The sequence below is a fragment of the Neophocaena asiaeorientalis genome, unplaced genomic scaffold, assembly GCF_003031525.2.
Source record: "Neophocaena asiaeorientalis asiaeorientalis breed wild unplaced genomic scaffold, Neophocaena_asiaeorientalis_V1.1 scaffold265, whole genome shotgun sequence".
NCBI classification, from domain to species: domain Eukaryota; kingdom Metazoa; phylum Chordata; class Mammalia; order Artiodactyla; family Phocoenidae; genus Neophocaena; species Neophocaena asiaeorientalis.
In genome coordinates, this window is record NW_020172172.1 from 289068 (window position 1) to 313233 (window position 24166).

The 24166-nt window shown below is 36.7% G+C and overlaps 1 protein-coding gene across 1 annotated transcript in view; it reads left to right on the top strand.

The window, feature by feature from the left end:
- LRRFIP2 (LRR binding FLII interacting protein 2) overlaps nucleotides 1-24166 on the top strand; it is a 109741-nt gene that overhangs the window by 59356 nt on the left and 26219 nt on the right. The window contains exons 14-18 of the mRNA XM_024756322.1: nucleotides 738-827; nucleotides 6622-6666; nucleotides 8075-8191; nucleotides 10971-11042; nucleotides 15950-16120. Coding sequence (XP_024612090.1) covers nucleotides 738-827; nucleotides 6622-6666; nucleotides 8075-8191; nucleotides 10971-11042; nucleotides 15950-16120 — 495 coding nt within the window. The remainder of the gene's footprint in view (nucleotides 1-737; nucleotides 828-6621; nucleotides 6667-8074; nucleotides 8192-10970; nucleotides 11043-15949; nucleotides 16121-24166) is intronic.

Consider the following 24166-nt stretch of genomic DNA (forward strand, 5'->3'; position numbering starts at 1 on the left):
GTGTGTGTGTGTGTGTGTGTGTGTGCGCGTGTGTGTGGCAGAGAGAGAGAGAGAGAGAGATCACCCTTGGATGGAGTGATCAGAGAAGGCTTCTCCGAGGGAGTTGACCTTTGAGCTGAGAGTTGAACTGCTTGAAGAGCTGCTTGAAGAGCTGGGAGGAGAGCTTCCTAGGCCAGTGCCAACGGCGAAGGTGGGAAGACACTGGGTATGTTTGGGGAACCAGAAAGAGGCCAATGTAGTTCGTTCATTATTTTGTTCTACAGTTCTCGGTCCTGAGGAATATGAAAAAGAGGAAACTGTGGAAATTGGTAAAAGGCACACTAAATACTCTGCAGATAATTCCACATTCAGGATATATGTGCTTAACAGAGCTGATAGCTATAATGCATTATGCATTTGTGAAATATAGTAGAGGCTTTAGGTAAATGCTATCCTAGAATCCCTCATGATGAGGGTGATGCTGGTTCTCAGGCAGTACATGGATGATCTCTATAGCATAGGACTCTAGCTAAGATGAATAAGAGCTTATTTTAGGGAGCTGTGATGTCATTTAGGAACCCTTTACATTTCTTTCTCACCTTCTTGAGTAGGTAAGTCACAGCAGTTTCCTCATTTCATTTCATGATACTTTATCACACACCAAAAAAAAAAAATTTCCCCCATATGCCAATGTTCTTATCTTTTTCTTCTCTCTCTTCTTAACTTTTAAAGCATCTCATTTTTTTCCTGACTGAAAGGTTTCTGCAGCTGATTATTTTAGTCGCTCCAATCGTAGGGGGAGCGTGGTCTCCGACATGGATGATGTCAGCATCCCAGATCTGACCCGCGTGAGTGCAGCGCATGGGGATTCACTGTCTCAGGCTTGTGACTAACAGCTAACAAAATAGCTATTTTTAAATTAGGAACTTAATTTACTGCCTAGGAAATATTTATTTCAGCACACTAGCATAAAATACAGTTATTTGTTTTGTTTTGAAATGTATATATTGATATGTTCCAATTTTTTACAACATTTTTCCTGTGGAAATTTTCCCCCATAGAACCCATCAGCAGTTCCAACAATTATCAATATTTTGCCAATTTTGTTTCATCTATTTCTTCCCCTTTCCCTCCTTTTTTTCCTGAAGTACTTTAAAGCAAATCCCATACATCATGCCATTTCCCAATAAATAGTTCGGTATGCGTCTCTAGTTGAGGACTTTTTTCTTTATTTACTGTGCCATTATCATACCTAATGAAATGAAAAATAACTCCTTAAAACCATCTAATACCTAGCCCATATTTAGATATTCGTTATCAGTCTTAAAATTTGTTTTCCCTTTTCATTTTGGAGAATCTATAAATTTTTAGGTAAACTTTGAAGGTTGAACAATAAAATATCCTACTTAGCAAAGAGTCACTAACTTATAGTAACTGGGAAGAATCTGAATAGATTTTGAACATTTGGATTATGGCATTGTTTTGAAGAAATGCCTATCTATTGCTTTCACATTCATTGGGAGCTGAATTTAGGAAAGACTGTCCAGTAGAAATGCCTTGAGGCATTTACCTTAATGAAGGAACCTAGACCAGCAGATGTCTACCTGCCTGATGTATGTAACAGCCTGATTTTCTGTCTGTGACATCTCTCCGTAACTGGCATTAGTGTTGTTTGCCCTTGGACCAACGCTGTCCTGATTATCAAGCGCTTTGAAGCAGATGAGTCAGGGTTTCTTAACAAAAAATTAGACAGTTTTTTAATGAAGAGAGAATTATTTATATTTAGCATGTCACCAATTGTATTTAAATAGCTATTTCTGAATGACTAATCCTAGAAAACAATTTAGAGTGTTGTCCTTAAGTATTCCAGATTGTTGGCGCTCGAAGCTGGCTGGCTGAGCAACAGTCCCATCTTGACCTTGGTCACATCAACAGTTTCTCTGCACACAAAGTTAGAAGACTGGCTCCCAAGTCCTTCCCTTGAAATATTGCCCATTTTATTAATTTGCTTAGTAACCTGTTTTTTCATAGATATAAACAATTTAATTTATTGTATACACCTTTTCTCTTAAAAACTTTGAACTCTTTTAGCATCTAATGTGATGTCTGAATTACTGGCTATGTCCTCCTTACGTTTATTTCTTGGCAGTTTATTTTAGTAACTACACAGGAGTGAAAAGGTTGACAGTTTTTTTTAGTCTTCCACTGCCTCTACTAATTAAATAAAACTCTTTTCTTTTGCCAGATAGTTATTTTGATCTGTCTACATATTTAAATAAAAAGTATACATATTTAAGGTATATAGCATAATGATTTGATATACATATATTTAAGCTGTGTATATGTGTATCGAGTCATGCTGTATACCTTGTAACATAAGCACAAGCTTCTCTAGAGCAGTGGTTGGCAAATCTGGCCAGCCCCATTATTTTATGGCCTACCAGCCAAAGTTTTCTTTGTTTTTTGTTTTTTAATGGTTATCTAAGTACCTATATAATATCCTTAATTTTACCTCTTGGCAAAGCCTAAAATATATGTTGGACCCCTCTCTAGAGCAAAAAAAAATTTGGAATAAAATACATCTTTATTTCTAAACAACTCTTTCAAATGATGGTATTAAAATGTGTTCACGGGGCTTCCCTGGTGGCACAGTGGTTAAGAGTCTGCCTGCCAGTGCAGGGGACACGGGTTTGAGCCCTGGTCCGGGAAGATCCCACATGCCACGGAGCAACTAAGCCCATGCGCCACAACTATTGAGCCTGCTCTCTAGAGCCCGCGAGCCACAGCTACTGAAGCCCGCGCACCTAGAGCCCATGCTGTGCATCAAGAGAAGCCACCGCAATGAGAAGCCCGCGCACCGCAACAAAGAGTAGCCCCCACCCACCACAACTAGGGAAAGCCCGTGCGTAGCAATGAAGACCCAATGCAGCCAAAAAAAAAAATGTGTTCACAACTAGAATTCTGTTTCCACTCAAAAAGTTTCAAATTGTATTTTACCATTCTAGTAGGATAAAATTATCTGTCAAAGTAGCCATTTGCTGAAATGAAGGTCAAAGGGCCTCTTAATCAGAGAATAAGAAATATCTTTCTTTTAAGAAGAAACCAAGGGTTTCAAAGATTTGACAAGATATGTATTCTAAGAAATATTTCTCATGTACTAATTTCAACAAATAAGGAGTGTAGATTTAAAGAGAAACAATCTATACTCTGATGTCAAGAGCAAAGCATTTTCAGATTTCCCAGACATAAATAAGGCAAAGGCATTTATCACTGAAATATGGAAAAGATATTTAAGACTTTGTTTACGAGTTGATAATTTGAAATCCTTAAAAGAAGCAATAAAGTTTGCCATCATGTGCTCTTCTTTGTGCATTAATACGAATATGAAATATTATTGATACAAGCCTGTCAGCTAACTTTCCATTTCCAGCTATCAAGGGAACCCCTTTCTTGATTGGAAAATTACCAATTTAATTATTTAGGAGTGTAATGGCATAATATTTACTTAAAATTTTTTGAGAATAGTAGGCTGTAGTCAGTATTCATGAGCAAGTCCTGAGGGCTTTACTAAGGAAAAAAGCCTTGCTTTCTGTTTTGTTGTTGTTTTATATTTTAGTCTACCATTTTGTTTAGCCACTTTTTTTTAAAGCAATTTGATGCCTTATTTTCCGTATTTTTCTCTATCTCAGTTTACTTTGCTTGTTTTACAAAAATGTGACTATATAGTACATATAGCCTTTGTTTTCTGATTTTTCATATTATTGCATATTTATTTTTTCCATGTTATTCATATATAACAATTTTTAAAAATCAGCTGTAGTCACCATGTTTTACATTAGATCCTCAGACCTTATTGATCTTCTAGCTGAAAGTTTGTACCCTTTTACCAACATTTCCCTCTTTTATACCTTAGTATATTAAACATGATTATATCTTATTCCACTTAAGAGCCTTTTGAGGATCTGGCAGACTCTTTTGGTCATCATTTTGAACACTAGCTTGTCGTTGCAATGCAGGTATGTAGACCTCCCAGGGCTTTTAGAATACCAGGTTTCAACTAGCTTTTCATCTAAACGGAAGGCTGCATATAATGCAGCATGAGCCTGAAAAGTGAGCACTGAAGAGTCTCTGGCCAAGTCCCTGCAGCGGGGCGGCTCTAGGCATTTTTGCTACCTCCACAGTCCCTGAAGTTTGGCACATGATCAGCTTGGGCAGGTGCGGCAGTTGGGATCTGTCAGGAGATAGCGAAAGCAACAGAATCAATCCTGCAGTGGACTGGGTCAGCGGTGCAGCCTCTGAAATGTAAGATTATTCTCAGGTGACTGTCTATTTAAAAAATGGGTGGGTTTGGGGGTCATTTGTGTGAGAGTGGGATAAGGGACAGGGTTTTAAATGGACCTGGAAGAATGTTTCTGAATGCTGCTTGTTTTTCTCTTTAACTCATTAGTAGAAGAGAGTTGGAAGATACTCTAAGGAAAATAAGTCAGTTTATTTAGATATGGTATTTATTTCACTGTGAGGAATAACACATTAAATATTAGGCAATATATTTTACTAGTATAGATGTGAGGAAGATAATTCCTTTCTATGGCAATAACTGCCGATATTAAAAACTATTGTCATCGCCTGTTTTAAAACATTTCATATGTGGTTTAAAGAAGTCAAAATGAACTAAAATCAGTTCCTTTTTTTTAAGAGTATTACAGTAAGAAGTAGCAAAAAGAATTTGAAGTCTGAGATAGTATTTATATTCTGATTTGGTACTTATAATAAAAGGTGTTTACTGAGACAGAAAATGAACACAAATAAATGTGGGTAATAAAAAAAACAAAAAACTGTCAAATATGAGGAAGTTAGAGTGAAGTGATCTGAACTGAGCCAGAAATAATGACATTTTGTGTTTTAATAATTAAGGAAGGTTTTCAAATCTCTTCTCTAGATTGGGCTGGGAGGGTTGGTCTAGGAGTTGGAGTCTGGGTATATTTTCATTTAGTTAAATTTTTCTGTGACTTTTTTCCCCCAGTGGTAATTTGGACAGTATATACAGGTAAATAATATGAAAAATTCACAAAACTGAGGTCTGGATTCAGCTCTGACATTTAGCAGTTATGCATGCTTCAGCAAGGTCTTTCACCTCTGAATTTCTCTTTCCTCAGCTATAAAATCAGGGTTTTAGACTAAACCTTTAAGGTACTTCCCTTCTTGAAACGCCAACTAAAACAACCGTAAGGCCTATCTGCAGAAGATAGGATAACTCAATTATGGTATGTCCAGATAATAGGGTACTATGCAGCTGTTAAAATAAATGAGGTAAGTCTATAAGTACATATGGGATATAATTCATTTATTCGTTCATCCAAGAAATTTTGAGTCCTGTATGCCAGGTGCTATTCTTTTTTTTTTTTTTAATTAATTTATTTATTTTTGGCTGTGTTGGGTCTTCATTGCTGCACGCGGGCTTTCTTTATTTGCGGTGTGCAGGGACTACTCTTCGTTGCGGTGCACGTGCTTCTCATTGTGGTGGCTTCTCTTGTTGCGGAGCACAGGCTCTAGGCACACAGCTTTCAGTAGTTTTGGCTCGCAGGCTCTAGAGCGCAGGCTCGGTAGTTGTGGCACACCGGCTTAGTTGCTCCATGGCATGTGGGATCTTCCCGGACCAGGGCTCGAACCCCTGTCCCCTGCATTGGCAGGCGGATTCTTAACCACTGCACCACCGGGGAAGCCCCAGGTGCTATTCTTGGTGTTGGGAATACAGAAAAGAACATACATAGAGCTTACATTAAAGAGAGAGAGATCAGACAATTAATCAATAAGTTTATTTATTAATAAATAAGTTAATAAATATCATGGAGTCAGGGAGTGATAAATGCCATGAATAAAAATAAAGTACTTTCTCTGATCTCTGAAACATGGTAAGGGGAAAAAGAAGATTTGGAATGTATTTGGGACACTACTGTTAGAATTTTTTAAAGACTGGGTGTAGGTTGCCCTTGAAGATCTGGGTATGGTGTACCTCTAGAGAGAGGCTTACTTTGCATACCCTTTGTGCTGTTTTTTTCTCTTTTTTTGGATACGTGAGCGTGTATTACTTAAAAAGCAAAAACAAAAACCAGGCAACCAATTTCCTTAGCGCTGTGGGGAAATTTTTTTGCTGATATATTTTACATGCTCTAGCCCAATCTGAACGTTTTTGTCTAAGTATGCTAGTCTTAATCTGTGTGTCCTGTGTCAGTAATGCTAAGATAATAAAGTGTTTTGGCTTTTGGTTTTATCAGAATTTTCTTTTTGATGTATACACTTTTGTGTGTGTGCGTGTTAACTTTTACAATGATAAAATTTAAGTTTAATATATAGTTTTCTTTAATATGTTTCAAATACCATGAAAAGAAAATCTGTGTAAACGTTCTAAATTTTTTCATAAGGACAGCTTGCTTACTCCATGTCTTCCTTAGATAAGAATTAAAGTTCTTAACATCTTGTTTTATGTGTCCCAACTTTTATTTCAGTTTTAGTATGTTTGCTTTTAGGTTCCAAATATCGATTGAACTTGGAGAACTCAAATGAGGTCACTTCTTTTTTTTCCCCATAAAAAAATCAAAATGCTAAGCATCTTTTCTGATTTTTATCTCTGTTCTTTTCTAGTTGGATGAAAAATCTGACAAACAATATGCTGAAAATTACACAAGGGTAAGTATCTAAATTCCTAAGGAAATTAAGTTCTCAAGGTCAATAACTTACTGTCTACTACTATTTTATTCTTGATTTTACAACAGTTTAACTGATGGAGCTACTCTTCCTCTCTTCATCTACTTCCTGTCCTTGACCCCCAGATTCCTCTGTGGTTGAATCATGTGAAGCACTGGGAAGAGAAAAGACACTGCATTTTATTTCCTTGAATGTCACCTCTTAAACTTTTGGCTGCTCTTTTGATTTTCATTCCTCTAGAATTTAATCCTTAGAAGAAGCCATTAAACACTGAAAATGAAGAAGTGTCTTTAGGAATGGTGGTGACAAACTCTGAGGGTTTTGTTTTTTTCCTATTATAGATAAATTATTCTTTGAAGTACAATAAAATAACTCCTTTCTAGGAGTTGCTTTGTGTTTAAAAAATCTCTAATTTTCTTCTAGAAATATTTTTAGAAAGTCATCTTAGGGAAATTATCAGGATTAATTTTGTGCTATGCCCCCAAAAGGTGTACCAGTTCTATCCAGCAGAAATACAGTGCAAGCCACAAATGTAAATCACATATGTAAGTTTAAATTTTCTAGCAGCCACACTAAAATAGTAAAAAGAAACAGATAAAATTAATACAAATAATATATTTTATTTAACCCAAATGTCCAAAATATTTAAACATAATCAATATGAAAACTTATTAATGAAATATTTTACATTCTTTTTTCTACACTAAGCCTTCGAAATCTGGTGTGTATTTTACACCTAAAAAAAAAATTCTCAATTTGGACTAACCACATTCCAAGTGCTCAATCACTGCATGTGGCTAGTTGGCTGCTGTATTGAATAGCACAAATCCCTGCCATTTACTAATTCAGTAGCATGGTGTCGCATTTAAACTCATTGTGGGAAGAGCAGTCTAAATTCACAGTGATACACGGTATTGTTGCTGTCAGCTGCAAATAGTATCTCCAACTTTATCAGCAAAGTATTAGGAAAAGAAAAGATTCTAAACAAGCAGCTTCAGGAACTAAATAGGAGGACTGCTAATTAGCATACCAAGTATAACATTCTAAAACTGTTTAAAATCAAGCAGATGTACTCACCCCAGTGCTGTTTACAATACAGCAAAGATAAACTTAGAAAACAGACAACTCTCACACGAACCATTTCCTTCTTAGTTATTATGAATTCTAGATTCCAGTAAAGCCAGCGAACACACGTGCTTAGTATGCCTGGGCCCGTCTCTGGGTACCCTCTCCCCAGAGCCAATCTAAATTGCCTGTGGATTGCATTCGGTAACTTCTTGTCCACACTGTGTTAGATCTCTCCCCACCACCCTGGCCCACTTTTAGTTTCCACGGCAAATATATTTTTAAAGAAACAAGAATTAAAAGTGCCATATTTCTTTTTCTCTAGCCTTCATCTCGAAATTCTGCCTCAGCAACAACCCCTCTAAGTGGAAACTCATCCAGACGAGGAAGCGGGGACACCAGCAGCTTAATAGATCCAGACACCTCATTAAGTGAATTGCGGGTAAACCGCGATTTTTGGTTTGCTTTTTATAAAGTTTTTTGGCTTCTTTGTAGTCTAGTGGAACTATTTAACATTTAATGTGTCTTGGTAGGAAGAAAAAAGTATGGTATGAGTTCTTTAAAAAAAATGGTTAGTGCAGTTCAAGAATGTGACTAGGGTCTGAAGGGAAGGAGATTAGTTAATTCTTCCATTCTCTTTCCTGAACATTTGATGATATTGGAATGAGTTCTGCTAATTTACAAATGCCAAAAAATCTTTCTAATGTATATAAAAGTAATTCTCTCAAATAATTGGCCATATTTTAAATGGAAAATATGTGGATGTACAAGGAGCCAGATTTGGGGAATTATTAGTCTTTTGAGCCATTATGGTGTTATTTGGCTGCCTGAATACAGTTATCTCTCAGTGTGTCATGATAAGACAAGTATAATAATATTTGGGATGACAGAAATACCTGAGTAATGTAAGCTCATTTAACCCATTAGTTGAGTCTCCATACTTATTAATAACCCTTTCAAAATGTATTTGAATGTCTATTTGCTGAACATGCTCTTTTTGAGGAACGAGGGAAGGGCAGTAATAAAAATTGCATTTATTCATTCGTTCAACGTTGTTGAGCCCTTGGCCCCACAGAGTCAGGCAGTAAAGCACACTTTGGACTTAAAGAGTTCGCTGTTTCATAGGGAAGACAAATGGATATAAACCAGTAAAACCAGGTGGTGTGATGCCATGGTAGTAGCAAGAATAGGGCTGTTAAGGGAATTCAGAGAAGCATCATCTAAATTAGACTAGAAGAAGAGATTTTAAAAAAGGCTTTTCGGAGGAGACAAGGGGTGAAGGAAGAATAAAAATTAACCAGGCAAAGAAGCTGAAGGGTGAAGGCTTTCTCAGATAGTTAAATTCAGAGACCCACAAGATTATCTGTATAGCAAAGTTGCCAGAGGGTAGGATGAGAAGTAAGGATTCCTAGTGGGTGAGAGAGAAGGCTGGAGAAGTAGTGATGGGCCATATCACAAAGCACCTTGTGTGGCAGGAATTCAGGTTTACCCTGACAACTAGGGGATATTAAATAGCGGAGCGGTACTATCTGATTTGCATTCCTAAAGATTGACCACAGACTGGAAGAAGCATTGGAGGCAAGGAGAAGAGTTACCCTGTGGTTGAACAATGGGGATGAGATGAGCAACTCGAAACTGTGATGGGAGAAAACGTAGGCAACTTGCTCTGAAGAGAGTATTGGAGAATGGAAGTTGTTTGGTCAGTACAGAGAGAGAAGAAGTTAAGAGGTTTTTGTGTTCTTTTAAAGGCAGCATTAGTTGTTGTTTTCATTGGTTGGATTGAGCCAGTAGAGAGAGACTATGAAGGTTAAGGAAGGAGAAGGGGCAGCTGACTGAGAAAGTGCCTGAGTGGGTGAGAGGAATGTCCAGGGATCAGATGGATGGAAGGCGGCCGCCCCTTCCCACTGACACAGTAGAGGAGGAGGGAGGGACCGGTGGGGACTGAGTAAGATTGTGGGCGGGGTAGGAGCAGGAGTCTGGCTTGTGAAATGGGCAGCTCGTAAAAGTGGGCTGAAGGTTAGGAGAGGGTGAGGATTGGAACAGCGGCAGCGGCACTGCAGAAGGAGGCCCAGGTCAGCCTGGCTCTGACTTTGAAGGGGTCAGTGTTATTGAACTCTTCCTAAGTACCAGGCATAAGCACAAGGGTGCAACGTTGAATAAGCTTAACTCTTGCCTTTAGGTGCTATTTTCTAGTGGGACAAAAGGATGGGGCATTCCAGCCTCAGACTGAGCTTGTGCTCGCTGTTTACTTGTATTTCTTCTTTGAGAGAACAACCTCCTTGAAGGAAATGAGATTTTTGTATCCTAGCATTTGGCTCCTAATAGGCACTTGATAAATGTCTGTCGAATGAACCAATGAATAAAAGACAAACCTACCAAGGAGGGAATGAAGCAGGCAGAGGAGATATCATATAGAAACTCTGTGTAATGGGCCTTTGATAATTGATCCTGCCTGTAATTGTACAGTTATGTTCAGGGCCCTGTAGAATTATTTTCCCCCTAAATCAACCATCCAGAATAGACCTCATGTAGCAAGGTCGGGTACAAGGGAAACAATATTTTCCATTTAAAATTTGGCCTGCTTCACTTTTTTTTATAAGGATTATGGTAACATTTGGAGTAAAGGCTTTTCTTATCATTTAAATGATGTCCTCAGGATAGACTCTCTCATTTGACACTGTGTTTAAAATATTTGTTTAATATCCCTCCCTTTACCTATCTTTCCCCCAAATTAATTGTGGTCAGTAACCAAGTCATTAAAAGACAACTTTGTTCATATCTAGTTTTACATTTTTTAAAACTTCTGCATGACTCAAATTCAGCTTATAATTAATTTACTGCATATTTTACTATTTATCGGTGGAGTGTTATGCTAAAAATTATTTGAATGATTGATACAGTTTTTTAAATTGTATGTTAAAAAATGTTATAACTTATATAGCTTTTGTACACAGCCCCAGCCCCATTTGCTAATGTTTTTTCCACAGGAGTTAATGTCAAGGAAGTATTTGATATGTTAGAATGATTACTCCAGGCCTTCCCCAGTCCCACCATCACTTGCCTGTTTGCCCCTTTTAGCAGTTTGCAGTGGCAGTTACGTTTGTGTACCTCAGTTTCTCTGCTTTTAGTCTGGAATATGCAGAAGTAATTCACATTTTCATCTGAATCCTTTGAGACTTTGTGTGTGGTTTTATGCAATGGTTCATTCCTATGTCCTGCAGGATATCTATGACCTTAAGGACCAGATACAGGATGTAGAAGGGAGATACATGCAGGGGCTTAAGGAACTAAAGGTATCAGGGCCCATTTTGCAGCCCAAGCATGTTCTCTGTACGCAGAAGTGTTGGTAATGGTGGTTTCACAAATTCTATTAACCCCACTGCACATAGCTTTACTAACAGTGTTTGTCTTTCAAGCATGTGCTTAACCTGCAATGCATAGGAAAGGCGAACTTCCAATCTCTGCTTATGTTTAAATGTGTACTGTAGTTTTTGGAATATTCAGGAAAAGATATTATGCCTTACAGTTTTTAAACCTTATAAAATACTTACGTATCCCTTGTGTCTTAGCCTTACAAAATTGAGTTGGGCAAAACCCTAAAAAGTGTTCTAAGAATATTTTTTATTGAGAATTAGACCTTAAAATTCTTCCAAAGCTAAATGAAAGAGCATTGCCTGTTTCTGTCACCAAATTCAGTCAGTATTAGGAGTAGAAGGAAGAAGCATCTAAGAGAAAGAGCATTACTATAAATATTCCTTCTGGAGGAAGGACCCTGAAACATGAGCACTGTGTTTTCTTTTTCTTTTGATTGTTTTTCACATAGATCAAAAAGGGTTATACAGATTCGGTGCCTTAAAGCATTTGGAGGTAAATTTAAATGGGCCTTATTTCTTCCAGTCAAGGATGGCTACCAGTTTTCAGTAGAAGTGTCCATGTGAGGCAGACATTTTAGTTGTAAATGGCACTTGATTTTCATGCTCTTCCCTATGTTTTCTTATGAAGTTCAAACCTAGTATTATGAATTACTCTAAGTTTCTCTGAATACATGTAGGTCCCTATTTGAAATAGAAATACACACCAGGCCTCTAAAAATGCGTAAGCAGGGCATTCAGAAAGGTGACTCAGGATATGCTCAAAGGACAGAGTGTAGACCTAATGGTCAAGGCTTTGCTCAGCCGCCAAGCATGATTGGACTTAGCCCAGCTGCCAGCCAGAAACTTCATGCAGGGGATTATGGTCCAGAAAGGGTGGGAAGGCCTATAGAGAGCGCCCCCGGGAAGCCTGGACACTGCTGACAACAGTGTGTGGTTGTCGGTAAACATCAGGAAGATCCCAGAGTTAGTGAGCTGATGTGCTCAGTTAGTCTTACTGCTCTCATCTTCAGGATTTAATCCCCCTTTTAAGGTTTTAGAGATATGACTTGGAAATATCTTAGATCAATGGAACAAATCCAGTACATTCAATAAATACATTCATTTTAAAGTCTCGTACGTAACATAATGTATCAGGAAAGCAAGTGATTCAAAGACATTCTTACTCGTTTTTTATTTTATCTTAAACATTTTCCCCTTACCTTTTAGATCTACCATTTATTTCATTTTTTTGAAAGATACAAAAAACAGATTAACCTTATTTGAGACTCTGAACAGATAAGTCCCCTTTTCTTAATTCATGGTTAGTGTGTAATTGAACTTGACTTCAAATTATGTTTATCCTTGAAATGACTCTTTTAAATGGAAAAAAATCTTTTAAAAAATTATCTGGTTGGTGGTCAAAGCATGGTGGTGTGATATATCTATATTCTATTAAAAAAGGATGCTCAGTCATTACTTATGACATTATTCTTAAGTATGTCTGCCTTTGAGGTGCTTTTTCCCCCCCTCTACCCTCCCTCCACAGTCACCTGGGTCTTGTTAGCACAGATTGCTGGACCCTACTCCCAGATTTTCTCATTCAGTAGGTCTAGGACGGAGTGGTTGAAAATTTGTGTTTTTAACCAGGTCCCAGATAATGCTGTTGCTTCTAGTCCAGCACCTACACTGAACATCGCTGCCTTAGACATGTTTAAGTAAAACTCATTCCTTATGGGTATCACTGTGTGAGCTAGATTAAAATCATTAAAACTACCTTGAGGGAATTCGCTGGCGGTCCAGTGGTAGGACTCCGATCTTTCACTGCTGAGGGTTCAGTCCCTGGTTGGGGAGCTAAGACCCTGCAAGCCGTGTGGCCAAAGCAACAACAACAAACTACCTTGACACTTAAGTTTAAAATAGTCTTCTGTGGTCTTTTGTTTAAAGGAAAAAGTACACTCCATACATTTTATGTCAGTTTTGTTATGTTATATATTGTGTCCTTGCAGCTACTGCTTGAACTGTCTTAGATTCTGGTGTTCGTGCAGTCATGCCCCATTTTGTATGGGACTGAGTTGTGAGGAGGACTTTTTTTTTTGCTATTAGTCTCTGAGATGGATGAGAATCATTCTGAATTCTGCATTGTGTTAAGATACCTACTATATTTGAACCATTATACAGTTAACTGGGCTTATATTCTTTATTTTGGGTACATTTGTTCTCAATCATAATATAAATCTTACCTGTTAATACAGTCCTGGGTTGTGAAGAATTATTACTGTTAATACAGGCCTGGGTTGTGAAGAATTATTAAGTATATGCATATGTGTTTGTGTGTATCTTTATTGAGATATAAATCACATACCATAAAATTTACCCATTTAAAGTGTACAATTCAGTGGGGTATTTTTGCATAGTCACAGAATTGTGCAACCGTCACCAATTTTAGAACATTTTCACTACCCCAAGAAGAAACCCCATGCTAATCAGCAGATGTTCCCCACTCCTCCACTCCCACTCCTGCACCTAGCCCTGGGTAACCACTAGTCTATGTTGTCTTTCATGATTGGCTTTTTTTTTTTTTTTTTGCTGTACGCGGGCCTCTCACTGTTGTGGCCTCTCCCGTTGCGGAGCAGCACAGGCCATGGGCCCAGCTGCTCCGCGGCATGTGGGATCTTCCCGGACCGGGACACGAACCCATGTCCCCTGTATCGGCAGGTGGACTCTCAACCACTGTGCCACCAGGGAAGCCCGTGATTGGCTTTTTACTTTACATAATGTTTTCAAGATTCATCCGTGTTATAAAACACATCAGTGTGTGTGTGTGTGTGTATACACGTATACACACATATGTATACATATGTGTGTATACATATATGTACATATATACACATACACACACGTACGTGTGTGTGTGTATAAAATGAGTAGTATTCCACTGTATGGATTTACTACATTTTGTTTATCCGTTTGTGAGTTGATAGGCATTTGGATTGTTTCTAGTTTGGGGCTATTATGAATAATGCTGCTGTGAACATTTGTGTACAGCTTTTTGTATAGACATATCTTTTCATTTCTCTTGGGTAGAATACCTAGCAATAGAATTGTTGGGTCATATGGTAACTCTATGTTTAACATTTTGAAGTACTGCCAACCTGTTTTCCAAAGTAGCTGCAGTATTTTACCTTCTTCCCAGCAATGTATGAGGAGTCTAGTTTTTTCATATCCTCACCAACACTTATCTTGTTTCTCATTTTTTGATTATAGATAATAACCATCCTAGTAGATCTGAAGTAGTATCTCATTATGGTTTTGATGTGCATTTCCCTAATCACTAATTATATTAAGAAAGTTCTTGTATTCTTATTGTCCATTTGTACACCATCTTTGGAGGAATATCTGGTCATATCCTTACCCATTTTAAAATCGAATGATGTGTCTTTTAATTATTGATTTCTAAGTGTTCTTTATATATTCTGGATACAAGTTCCTTATCAGATATAAGATTTACAAATATTTTCTCCCATTTTGTGGGTTGTCTTTTTACTTTCTTGGTGGTATTGTTTGTAGCATAAACATTTTTGATTTTGATAAAGTCTACTTTTTCTTTCATTGATAGTTTGGTATCATATCTGAGAAACCATTGCCCACTCCAAAGTCATGAAGATTTACTCTGTGTTTTCTGGGAAGCGTTTTATAGTTTTAGCTTTTAATTTAGGTCTCTGATCCATTTTGAGTTAATTTTTGTGTTTGGTGTGAAGTAGGAGTCCAACTTTATTCGCTTGCATGTGGATCTCAGTTGTCCCAACACCATTTATTGAAAAACCTACTCTTTCCCCACTGAGTTGTCTGGGCACCCTTGTCAAATATCAGTTGATCATAAATGTAAGGATTCTGGACTCTCAGTTCTATATCACTGATCTTTTGTTAAACATTTGCATTAATATTTTAAAATTTTATTTCCAGGGATTTCCCTGGCGGTCCAGTGGTTAAGACTCTGCACTTCCACTGCAGGGGTGTGGGTTCAATTCCTGGTTGGGGAACTGAGATCCTGCATGCCGCATGGCCAAAAATTTTTTTTAAATAAAAATTTACTTCCAGAAGTGATGACTTTTTCTATGTGAAATGTTTTTCTTTTTAGTTTAAAAAATACTGCTAGGTAGTAGTAATCTACCAAAATAGATGTAGTTATTAAGAAACAGGCTGTAAGCTATTTTAGGCAGAAAACTTTGAAGTATATAAAAATTTAGGCATTGAGTGGTAGCTCTTTTTTCTTAAATAATAGTTTTTATATTGCTTACTTATTTAAAAATGGCTAATATTTGAAGTTGCTAGACAAAATGTTTATACATTTACATTAATGTTATGCAGACCAAGAAAGTACTGAAAACACAGGTCCAGGAAGTGGTGCAATTCAAATAAGTATGAAATTTACTTGAGTAAAGAGAGGCTGTCTTCTGTTGTATCTGTATTCTGTTGCAAATAGCTGTTGTTAAAAACTACAGGAGTAACATTTCTGAAACCATTAATGATTCTGTATTTTATGATTTTTACACTATGACTCTTATATGTTGTCTGCACACCTTTTCGTCTTTCAGGGGCTGCACTGCTGCTTGAATTTGTTTTGGATAGCAGAGAGCCCATAAAGTGCTTATAATGATGCGTTCTTGGCTTATTGTCATCCTCCTGTTCTATGTGCATGTTACTAAACAAAGGGTTCCCCAAACTGCTTTTATTTTGCAAAAATACATCTTCATGTGTTTGTGCCAGTGCTATAGTTTCCTGTTATATGGCATATAGGCAATGAACATATTTTAGATATTAGGCTGATGACTTTGACTTTCATTTAGGAGTCTTTGTCCGAAGTGGAAGAAAAATACAAGAAAGCCATGGTTTCCAATGCACAGTTAGACAATGAGAAGAACAATTTGATATACCAAGTAGATACCCTCAAGGATGTTATTGAAGAGCAGGAGGAACAGATGGCAGAATTTTATAGAGAAAATGAAGAAAAATCAAAGGTAATTGCTCATTTTATATCATGCCTTTCTCTGGGGTCAGAAAATTAAAACCTGCCATTTAAGAAGTACTGGGTTTGATGGAAAAGCACAGCATCCCCGGGAATGATATTTCCATCACAACTGATTGGTGCAAGGAAATTGACAGAACGTAAGATTGCAGGTCCTGAAATATTTTCCTTTCTTAATTTTTATAAGATTTAACTTATTTTCATAAGGGGAAGCTTATGACCTCCTTTAGTTTCTGAAAATAGAATACAGCTCAAATTTTATCTTTATTTTCTATCTCTTAATTGGGACAATTACAGTGAATTACTTCTTCCTGCTATAACTGGCTGGAACTCCCCAGAGCTCCAGAGGCTTTCAGTGAGATGGTTCATTTTATTCTCTTTTCTTTTCTTTTCTTTTCTTCTCTTTTATTCTCTTCTCTTTTCTTTTCTTCTCTCATTTTTCAAGAGAACCTGTTTTCTAAATGGTTGGAGAGACGTCTTTAACCAGTTATTTAAAAACTCCAGTGTGGAGATGTGGGTCAAAAATCAACAGATGTTTTTCTTTAGAGGTTTGTAAGCTATATTGTTAAAATGTGCAGATGGAAAATAAAAGCCACTGCCCAAGGCCTGGATTTGCCTTTTGACAACTGCAGAAAACAAGTTGGGTTCTCTTAAAAGCTTACTGGATTTTTAAAAGCGTTTTAGTCAGTCCAAGCAGAGGACAAGTGGATATTACTGTCAAGAAATGCGTTGCCAGTACATTGCAAAAGTTTTAAAAATAATAATAATAATTTAGGAAATAAGCTTTGGTGAATTGTTAGAAACAACAACAATCTGTACATAATAAAGGGAGAAAAGCTGTTAATATAACCTCTAAGGAACCAGCATTATTACTGTAGACTTTGTAGGAATTTCTTTCCTTGAGGACCAAAAATGCTCATTCCAGCCTGTTTTGGTCACTTTTAAAGTATTAGGAAGTATTTGTAGTGGGTTTGGGGAAAGGAGGGATGAAGAGGCAGAGTGCAGGAGATTTTTAGGGCAGCAGTACTCTTCTGTATCATAGTATAATGGTAGATACATTATACATTTATCAAAACTCATAGAATGTACAGCACTGAGAGTGAACCCTAATGTAAACGGTGGGCTTTAGGTGACAATGATGTGTCAATGTAGGTTCATTGATTGTAACAAATGTACCACTCTGGTTTGGGATGTTAATAGTGGGGGAAGGCTGTTACTGAGGGGCGGAAAGAGGAGTGGGAGTATATGGAAACACTACTTTCTGCTCCATTTTGCCGTAAATCTAAAACTCCTCGGAAAAAAATAGCGTCTATTAACAAAAATGTTAAAGTAAGAAAACTTGTGTCTAGATAAAGTGACAAAGAGGCCTCTGGGTATTTTCATATTGATGACAGTGGCTCATTGAAGATTTGGTGACAATAGATGTTTCCTCTTTGATTCTTCCTGTATTTCATAGGCCAGTTGTGGAGTGTCTGAGCTGTCATACTTTTCTTAGTCCTTGGACTCCTTTTCTGCCTTCCCACACATTTTTCTTAGCTATTTCTGGCTCTTTGCTTCTAACAGATTAGAAGAAAATCTCATGCTAAGTATTTAATGATCAGTCATAAAACGAGTTATCTTTCCATCTTCTCAAATGTCCTTGAGCATTTTAAAAATAAAAAAAAGTCCCTATGATAAGCTATTTTAACCAACTTCATTTTTCCCTCCTATAATTTTCTAAGATGCAGAGATGTCTTAGTATACATAGAGTTGTGGCTTTTCAGTTTGCTTTTGTTTTTAAATCATGTGCTTTTTGAATTTGAAAAATCTGTATGCTTTTTTTTAATACCCTGGGGATCTGCTTCAGGTACTGCGATGCAGAAGACTTTGTGGTCGTGTCTCTCTCTGCTGTACCTTCACCCTGAGCTCTCTTCTCCTAAACAGATATTGCCTCGTGCAGTAGATGTTCCTGTTTAGAGACATACAAAGAGGTCAGGCACTCTGGTATGTTTCATTATAGCAGCAGATGGTGAGGGTAGAGAATGATATTCATACCATTTTTCAAAATGTCTTTAGTGTTCCCTGCTGAAATTATGGTAACTGCATCTTAAATATTGTCTCTATACCTACTTCAGGGACAGAATGCCTGATTAGGAATGTCTAACTCCTAATTATTAGGAATTATTAGGTGAATTATTCTTTACACCTAATTAGAAATTATTAGGTGTATTATTCTTTTCTTAATAGCTATTCATTATAGTAGGGAATTTTCTTCCTTTTTTTTTTTTTAAGCTTATCTGAGATTTAATAAAATCTTTTATGGCAGATTTTAAACGAACAAAAAAAAAAAAAAGAGTATAACAAACTCTGCTGAACCCATTACCTACCCCTAACAAACCATCAGTGTATGGCCAATTTTGCCCTGTCTACTTCTCCCACTCACATTGTTTGAAGCAAGTCCTAAATACCCCATATTTTAATATGAATTTAATATGAATTTAAATGATATGGACTCTCTTTTTTAAAAATATAACCACAAGACCATTTCACATCTGAAAAATTAATAATAATTCTTTCATATTACATATCCTGTCATTGTTAAAATTTCAGTTGTCTCAAATGTCATAAATGATTGTTCTTTTTCGCACTTAAAGTCAAGATCTAGATAAGTTCCACACATTGGAATTAGTTGTCATGTCTTATAAGTCTGTTTTTATTTATAGGTTTCCTATCATCTCTTTTTTTCCCTTGCAATTTATGTGTTGAAGAAACTGGATTGCTTTTCTTTTAACAGTTTCTGACAGTCTTGGGGATTTTGCTGTTTCATTACTGTCGTTCTTTACCATGCTCCTTTTTCCTCTGTATTTCCTGTAAATAGTTAGGTTTAGAGGTTTAATCAAATACAGGTTTAGTCTACTTCATAGAGAAGTAGACTAAACCCTTCAGGAGGCCCAGATGTATGGCTCCTCTCTCTGTGATGCTGTAGCTGGATACTTATATCCATTCGTTGATTAGGGGTTGCAAAATGAGATATTCTAATTTTATCATTACTGTTTTCTTTCATTTTCTTTTATTGTTTTAAAACAGCTTTATTGAGATATAATTCACATACCATACACTTCATCCATCTTAAGTGTACAATTCAGTGGCTTTTTGGTATCTTCACAGACAAATTCAACCGTCACCACAATTTTAGAATATTTCATCACATCAGAAAGCAATCCTGTACCCTTTAGCTGTCTCTCACTCCGCTCAGCCCTGAGTAACCACTATTCTACTTTCTGTCTCTATAGGTTTCCCTTTTCTAGACTTGCATATTAATGGAACCATATAATTTGTAGTCTTTTATAATTGGCTTCTTTCACTTTGGCTAATATTTTCAAGTTCACCTGTGTGATGCATGCATCAGTACTTCATTCCTATTTATGACCTAATAATAGTCCATTGTATAGGTATACCACATTTTGTTTATCCATTCATGTGTTGATGGACATCTGGTGTTTTTTCACTTTTTGTCTATGATGAATAATGCTGCTGTAAACATTTGTGTACAAGTTCTTGTGTGGGCATAAGTCTTTCTTTCTTTTAAATATACACCTAGGAGTGGAATTGCTGGGTCATATGACAACTCTATGTTTAACCATTTGAGGAATAACCAGACCCTTTTCCAAAGCAGCTGCACCATTCCCTCCAGCAAGTGTATGCAAGTGTAAGCAGGTTCTGATTTCTCCACATCCTCACCAACACTTGTTTCTATCTGAGTTTTTTCCTAGCCATTCTAGCAGGTGTGGTTTTGCTTTGCATCTCCCTGATGACGAATGATTTCAAGTATATTTTGATATGCTTACTGATTCTTTGTACATCTTCTTTGGAGAAATGTCTGTTCAGATCCTTTGTGCATTTTTAAATTGTATTATCTTTGTGTTACTGCATTGTTAGAATTTGTATATTCTAGATACAAGTTCCTTATCAGATACATGGTTGGCAAATATTTCCTACCATTCCATGGGTTGTCTTTTCACTTTCCTATGCTTTATTTATTAGTGTAAGTCCATCTTTAAAGAGAAATTTCCCCTCATCTCTTATTACTCAATGAGACAGTTTACATAGGAAAGGCAAGATTAAAACTTGATTCTTTTCCTTTGTTTACAAGTTTTCAAAATAAGGAATTGGTTGTTTGGCATCTTCTCATAGTGCCCAATTATTTTTTAAAAAATCATTGTGAAGGCAAGAATTCAAGCATTTGATGATTTCAATCCATTGTAGCTTTTATTCTTATTGATTTTCAGGTTGTCCCACCTTTAACTAATGTGAACATCTTCAGGTTGATTCCCAAGTAATTTTGATCTGAGTCTAATTGGTTGTGACAGCTTCTTTGCTGTCTGGCACAAGAAAGTGTTCTGGACTTGGCTGGTACATTTCCTGCTCCAGACCCGAAATCAGCTGTTAGTACAAGGACCCCTGGTTCTCTTTTAGTGGAGCAGTGTGGGTGCTAGGGGTGCACTTGCCACCAAGATGGTAACTGTTTATAGACCTTTTTAGTGGTTATATCAGGGAAATTTGTATATGGGGTATTTTTTTTGTTTTTAAAGTCAAAATATGTTATGCTTATAGTTCTAGTTTATATTCAGGATGTAGGGCTTTTACTTGACCTCCTTTCTCCTATATATGTGTATCTCCTTCTTCCCACACTAGCACTCCCAGGTCTCAGAGTCACTAGGGACGCTAGTAATTATGTTATAGTCTATTTTCATTGCTTTCTCCCACAATACCTAGAATAGCAATACCAACATTACCACCAACAGTATAATTACTGAAAATAGTTAAAAGTTTTTCTGTTTTTTTTCTCTTTGATTGTTATTTTGCTTCTAGGTTATGTATAGTACAACCATTGTTTTTAAAAGTTACTTGAAATAGTTTCTCTGTGCTTATACTACTAACTGGACGTATATAGGTTCACTACATTTTATTTTCAATACTTAGGAATTGCTTTTTAAATTTTTATTATGAAATTACTTTTAATTCTGGTAAAAGCATATAACAAAATCTACCACCTTAACCATTTTAAAGTGCACATTTCAGTAATGTTTATTCACATCGTTGTCTAAGAGATCTCCAGAACTTTTCATCTTGCAAAACTGAAACTCTGTCCCCATTACACACCTCCCCATTCCTCCTCCTCCAGCTCCTCACAACCACCATTCTACTCTCTGGCTCTGTGAGTTTGACTCTTCTAGGTACCTAATATAAGCAGAATCATATAATATTTGTCTTTTTGTTACTGGTTTATGTAACTTACCATAATGTCCTCAGCGTTCATTCATGTCGTAGCATGTGTCAGAATTTCCTTCCTGAATACTATTCCACTATATTTATGTACCACATTTTGTTTATCCATTCATCTGTTGATGGAAACTTGGGTTGCTTCCACAATGAATTGCTTTTGAATTTACTTTTGTTTTACAATTTTGTGAATTATTTACACAGATCTGAATCAAATCAATAAAGGAAATATATTCAAAGAAGTCAGTCTTTTGTCTCTTTCTCTTCATCCCGATTTCTTCCTTCCTTAAGGAAAATTTTTAAACATATTTATTGGAATATAATTGCTTTACAATGGTGTGGTAGTTTCTGCTTGATAACAAAGTGAATCAGCTATACGTATACATATATCCCCATATCCCCTCTCTCTTGCATCTCCCTCCCACCCTTCCTATCCCACCCCTATAGGTGGTCACAAAGCACTGAGCTGATCTCCCTGTGCTATGTGGCTGCTTAGTTTTTTTTTTTTGAATTTTATTTTATTTTTTATGCAGCAGGTTCTTACTAGTCATCACTTTTATACACATCAGTGTATATATGTCAATCCAGTCTCCCAATTCATCACACCACCACCCCTACCCCCCCACTTTCCCCCCTTGGTGTCCGTACGGTTCTTCTCTACATCTGTGTCAATTTCTGCCCTGCAAACTGGTTCATCTGTACCATTTTTCTAGGTTCCACATATATGTGTTAATATACTATATTTGTTTTTCTCTTTTTGACTTACTTCACTCTGTATGACAGTCTGTAGATCCATCCACGTCTCTACAGATGACCCAATTTCGTTCCTTTTTGTGGCTGAGTAATATTCCATTGTATATATGTACTATGTCATTTTCCATTCGTCTGTCGATGGGCATTTACGTTGCTTCCATGACCTGGCTATTGTAACTAGTGCTTCAATGAACATTGGGGTGCATGTGTCTTTTTGAATTATAGTTTTCTCTGGGTATATGCCCAGTAGTGGGATTGCTGGATCATATGGTAATTCTATTTTTAGTTTTTTAAGGAACCTCCATACTGTTCTCCATAGTGACTCTATCAGTTTACATTCCCACCAACAGTGCAAGAGGGTTCCCTTTTCTCCACACTCTCTCGAGCATTTGTTGTTTGTAGATTTTCTGATGGTGCCCATTCTAACTGGTGTGAGGTGATACCTCATTGTTGTTTTGATTTACATTTCTCTAATAATTAGTGATGTTGAGCAGCTTTTCATGTGCCTCTTGGCCATCTGTATGTCTTCTTTGGAGAAATGTCTATTTAGGTCTTCTGCCCAATTTTGGATTGGGTTGTTTGTTTTTTTAATATTGAGCCGCATGAGCTGTTCATATATTTTGGAGATTAATCCTTTGTCCGTTGATTCATTTGCAAATATTATCTACCATTCTGAGGGTTGTATTTTTGTCTTGTTTATGGTTTCCTTTGCTGTGGAAAAGCTTTGAAGTTTCATTAGGTCCCATTTGTTTATTTTTGTTTTTATTTCCATTACGCTAGGAGGTGGATCAAAAAAGATCTTGCTGTGATTTATGTCAAAGAGTGTTCTTCCTAATGGAATGTCTATAAATATCAAGTCCATCTTGTTTAATGTATCATTTAAAGCTTGTGTTTCCTTATTTATTTTCATTTTGGATGATCTGTCCAATGGTGTAAGTGGGGTGTTAACGTCCCCTACTATGATTGTGTTACTCTCGATTTCCCCTTTTATGGCTGTTAGCATTTGCCTTATGTATTGAGGTGCTCCTATGTTGGGTGCGTAAATATTTACAATTATTGTATCTTCTTCTTGGATTGAGCCCTTGATCATTATGTAGTGTACCTCTTGTGTTTCCTGCCTAGAGAAGTTCCTTTAGCTCTCGTCATAAGCTGGTTTGGTGGTGCTGAATTCTCTTAGCTTTTGCTTGTCTATAAAGGTTTTCATTTTCCGTCAAATCTGAATGAGATTCTTGGTTGTAACTTTTTCCCTTTCATCACTTTAAATATGTCCTGCCACTCCCTTCTGGCTTGCAGTTTCTGCTGAAAGATCAGCTGATAGCCTTATGGGGATTCCCTTGTATGTTATTTGTTGCTTTTCCCTTACCGCTTTTAATATTTTTTCTTTGTGTTTAATTTTTGATAGTTTGATTAATATGTGTCTTGGCATGTTTCTCCTTGGATTTATCCTGTATGGGACTCTCTGTGCTTCCTGGACTTGACTATTTCCTTTCCCATGTTAGGGAAGTTTTCAACTGTAATCTCTTCAAGTATTTTCTCAGTCCCTTTCCTTTTCTCTTCTTCTTCTGGGACCCCTATAATTCAAATGTTGGTGCATTTAATGTTGTCCCAGAGGTCTCTGAGACTGTCTGAATTCTTTTCATTCTTTTTCCTTTATTCTACTCTGCAGTAGTTATTTCCACTGTTTTATCTTCCAGGTCACTTATTTGTTCTTCTGCCTCAGTTATTCTGTGATTGATTCCTTCTAGAGAATTTCTAATTTCACTTATTGTGTTGTTCATCATTGTTTGTTTGCTCTTTAGTTCTTCTAGGTCCTTGTGAAACGTTTCTTGTATTTTCTCCATTCTGTTTTCAAGATTTTGGATCATCTTTACTATCATTACTCTGAGTACTTTTTCAGGTAGACTGCCTAAGGAAATTTTTTTAATTAAATGGTTTATCCTTCCATTTTTTTTGAATCTTAAGAAGACATTTTTTTGCCATTCAAAAATATGTATGTGTGTGTGTGTGTATATATATATGTGTG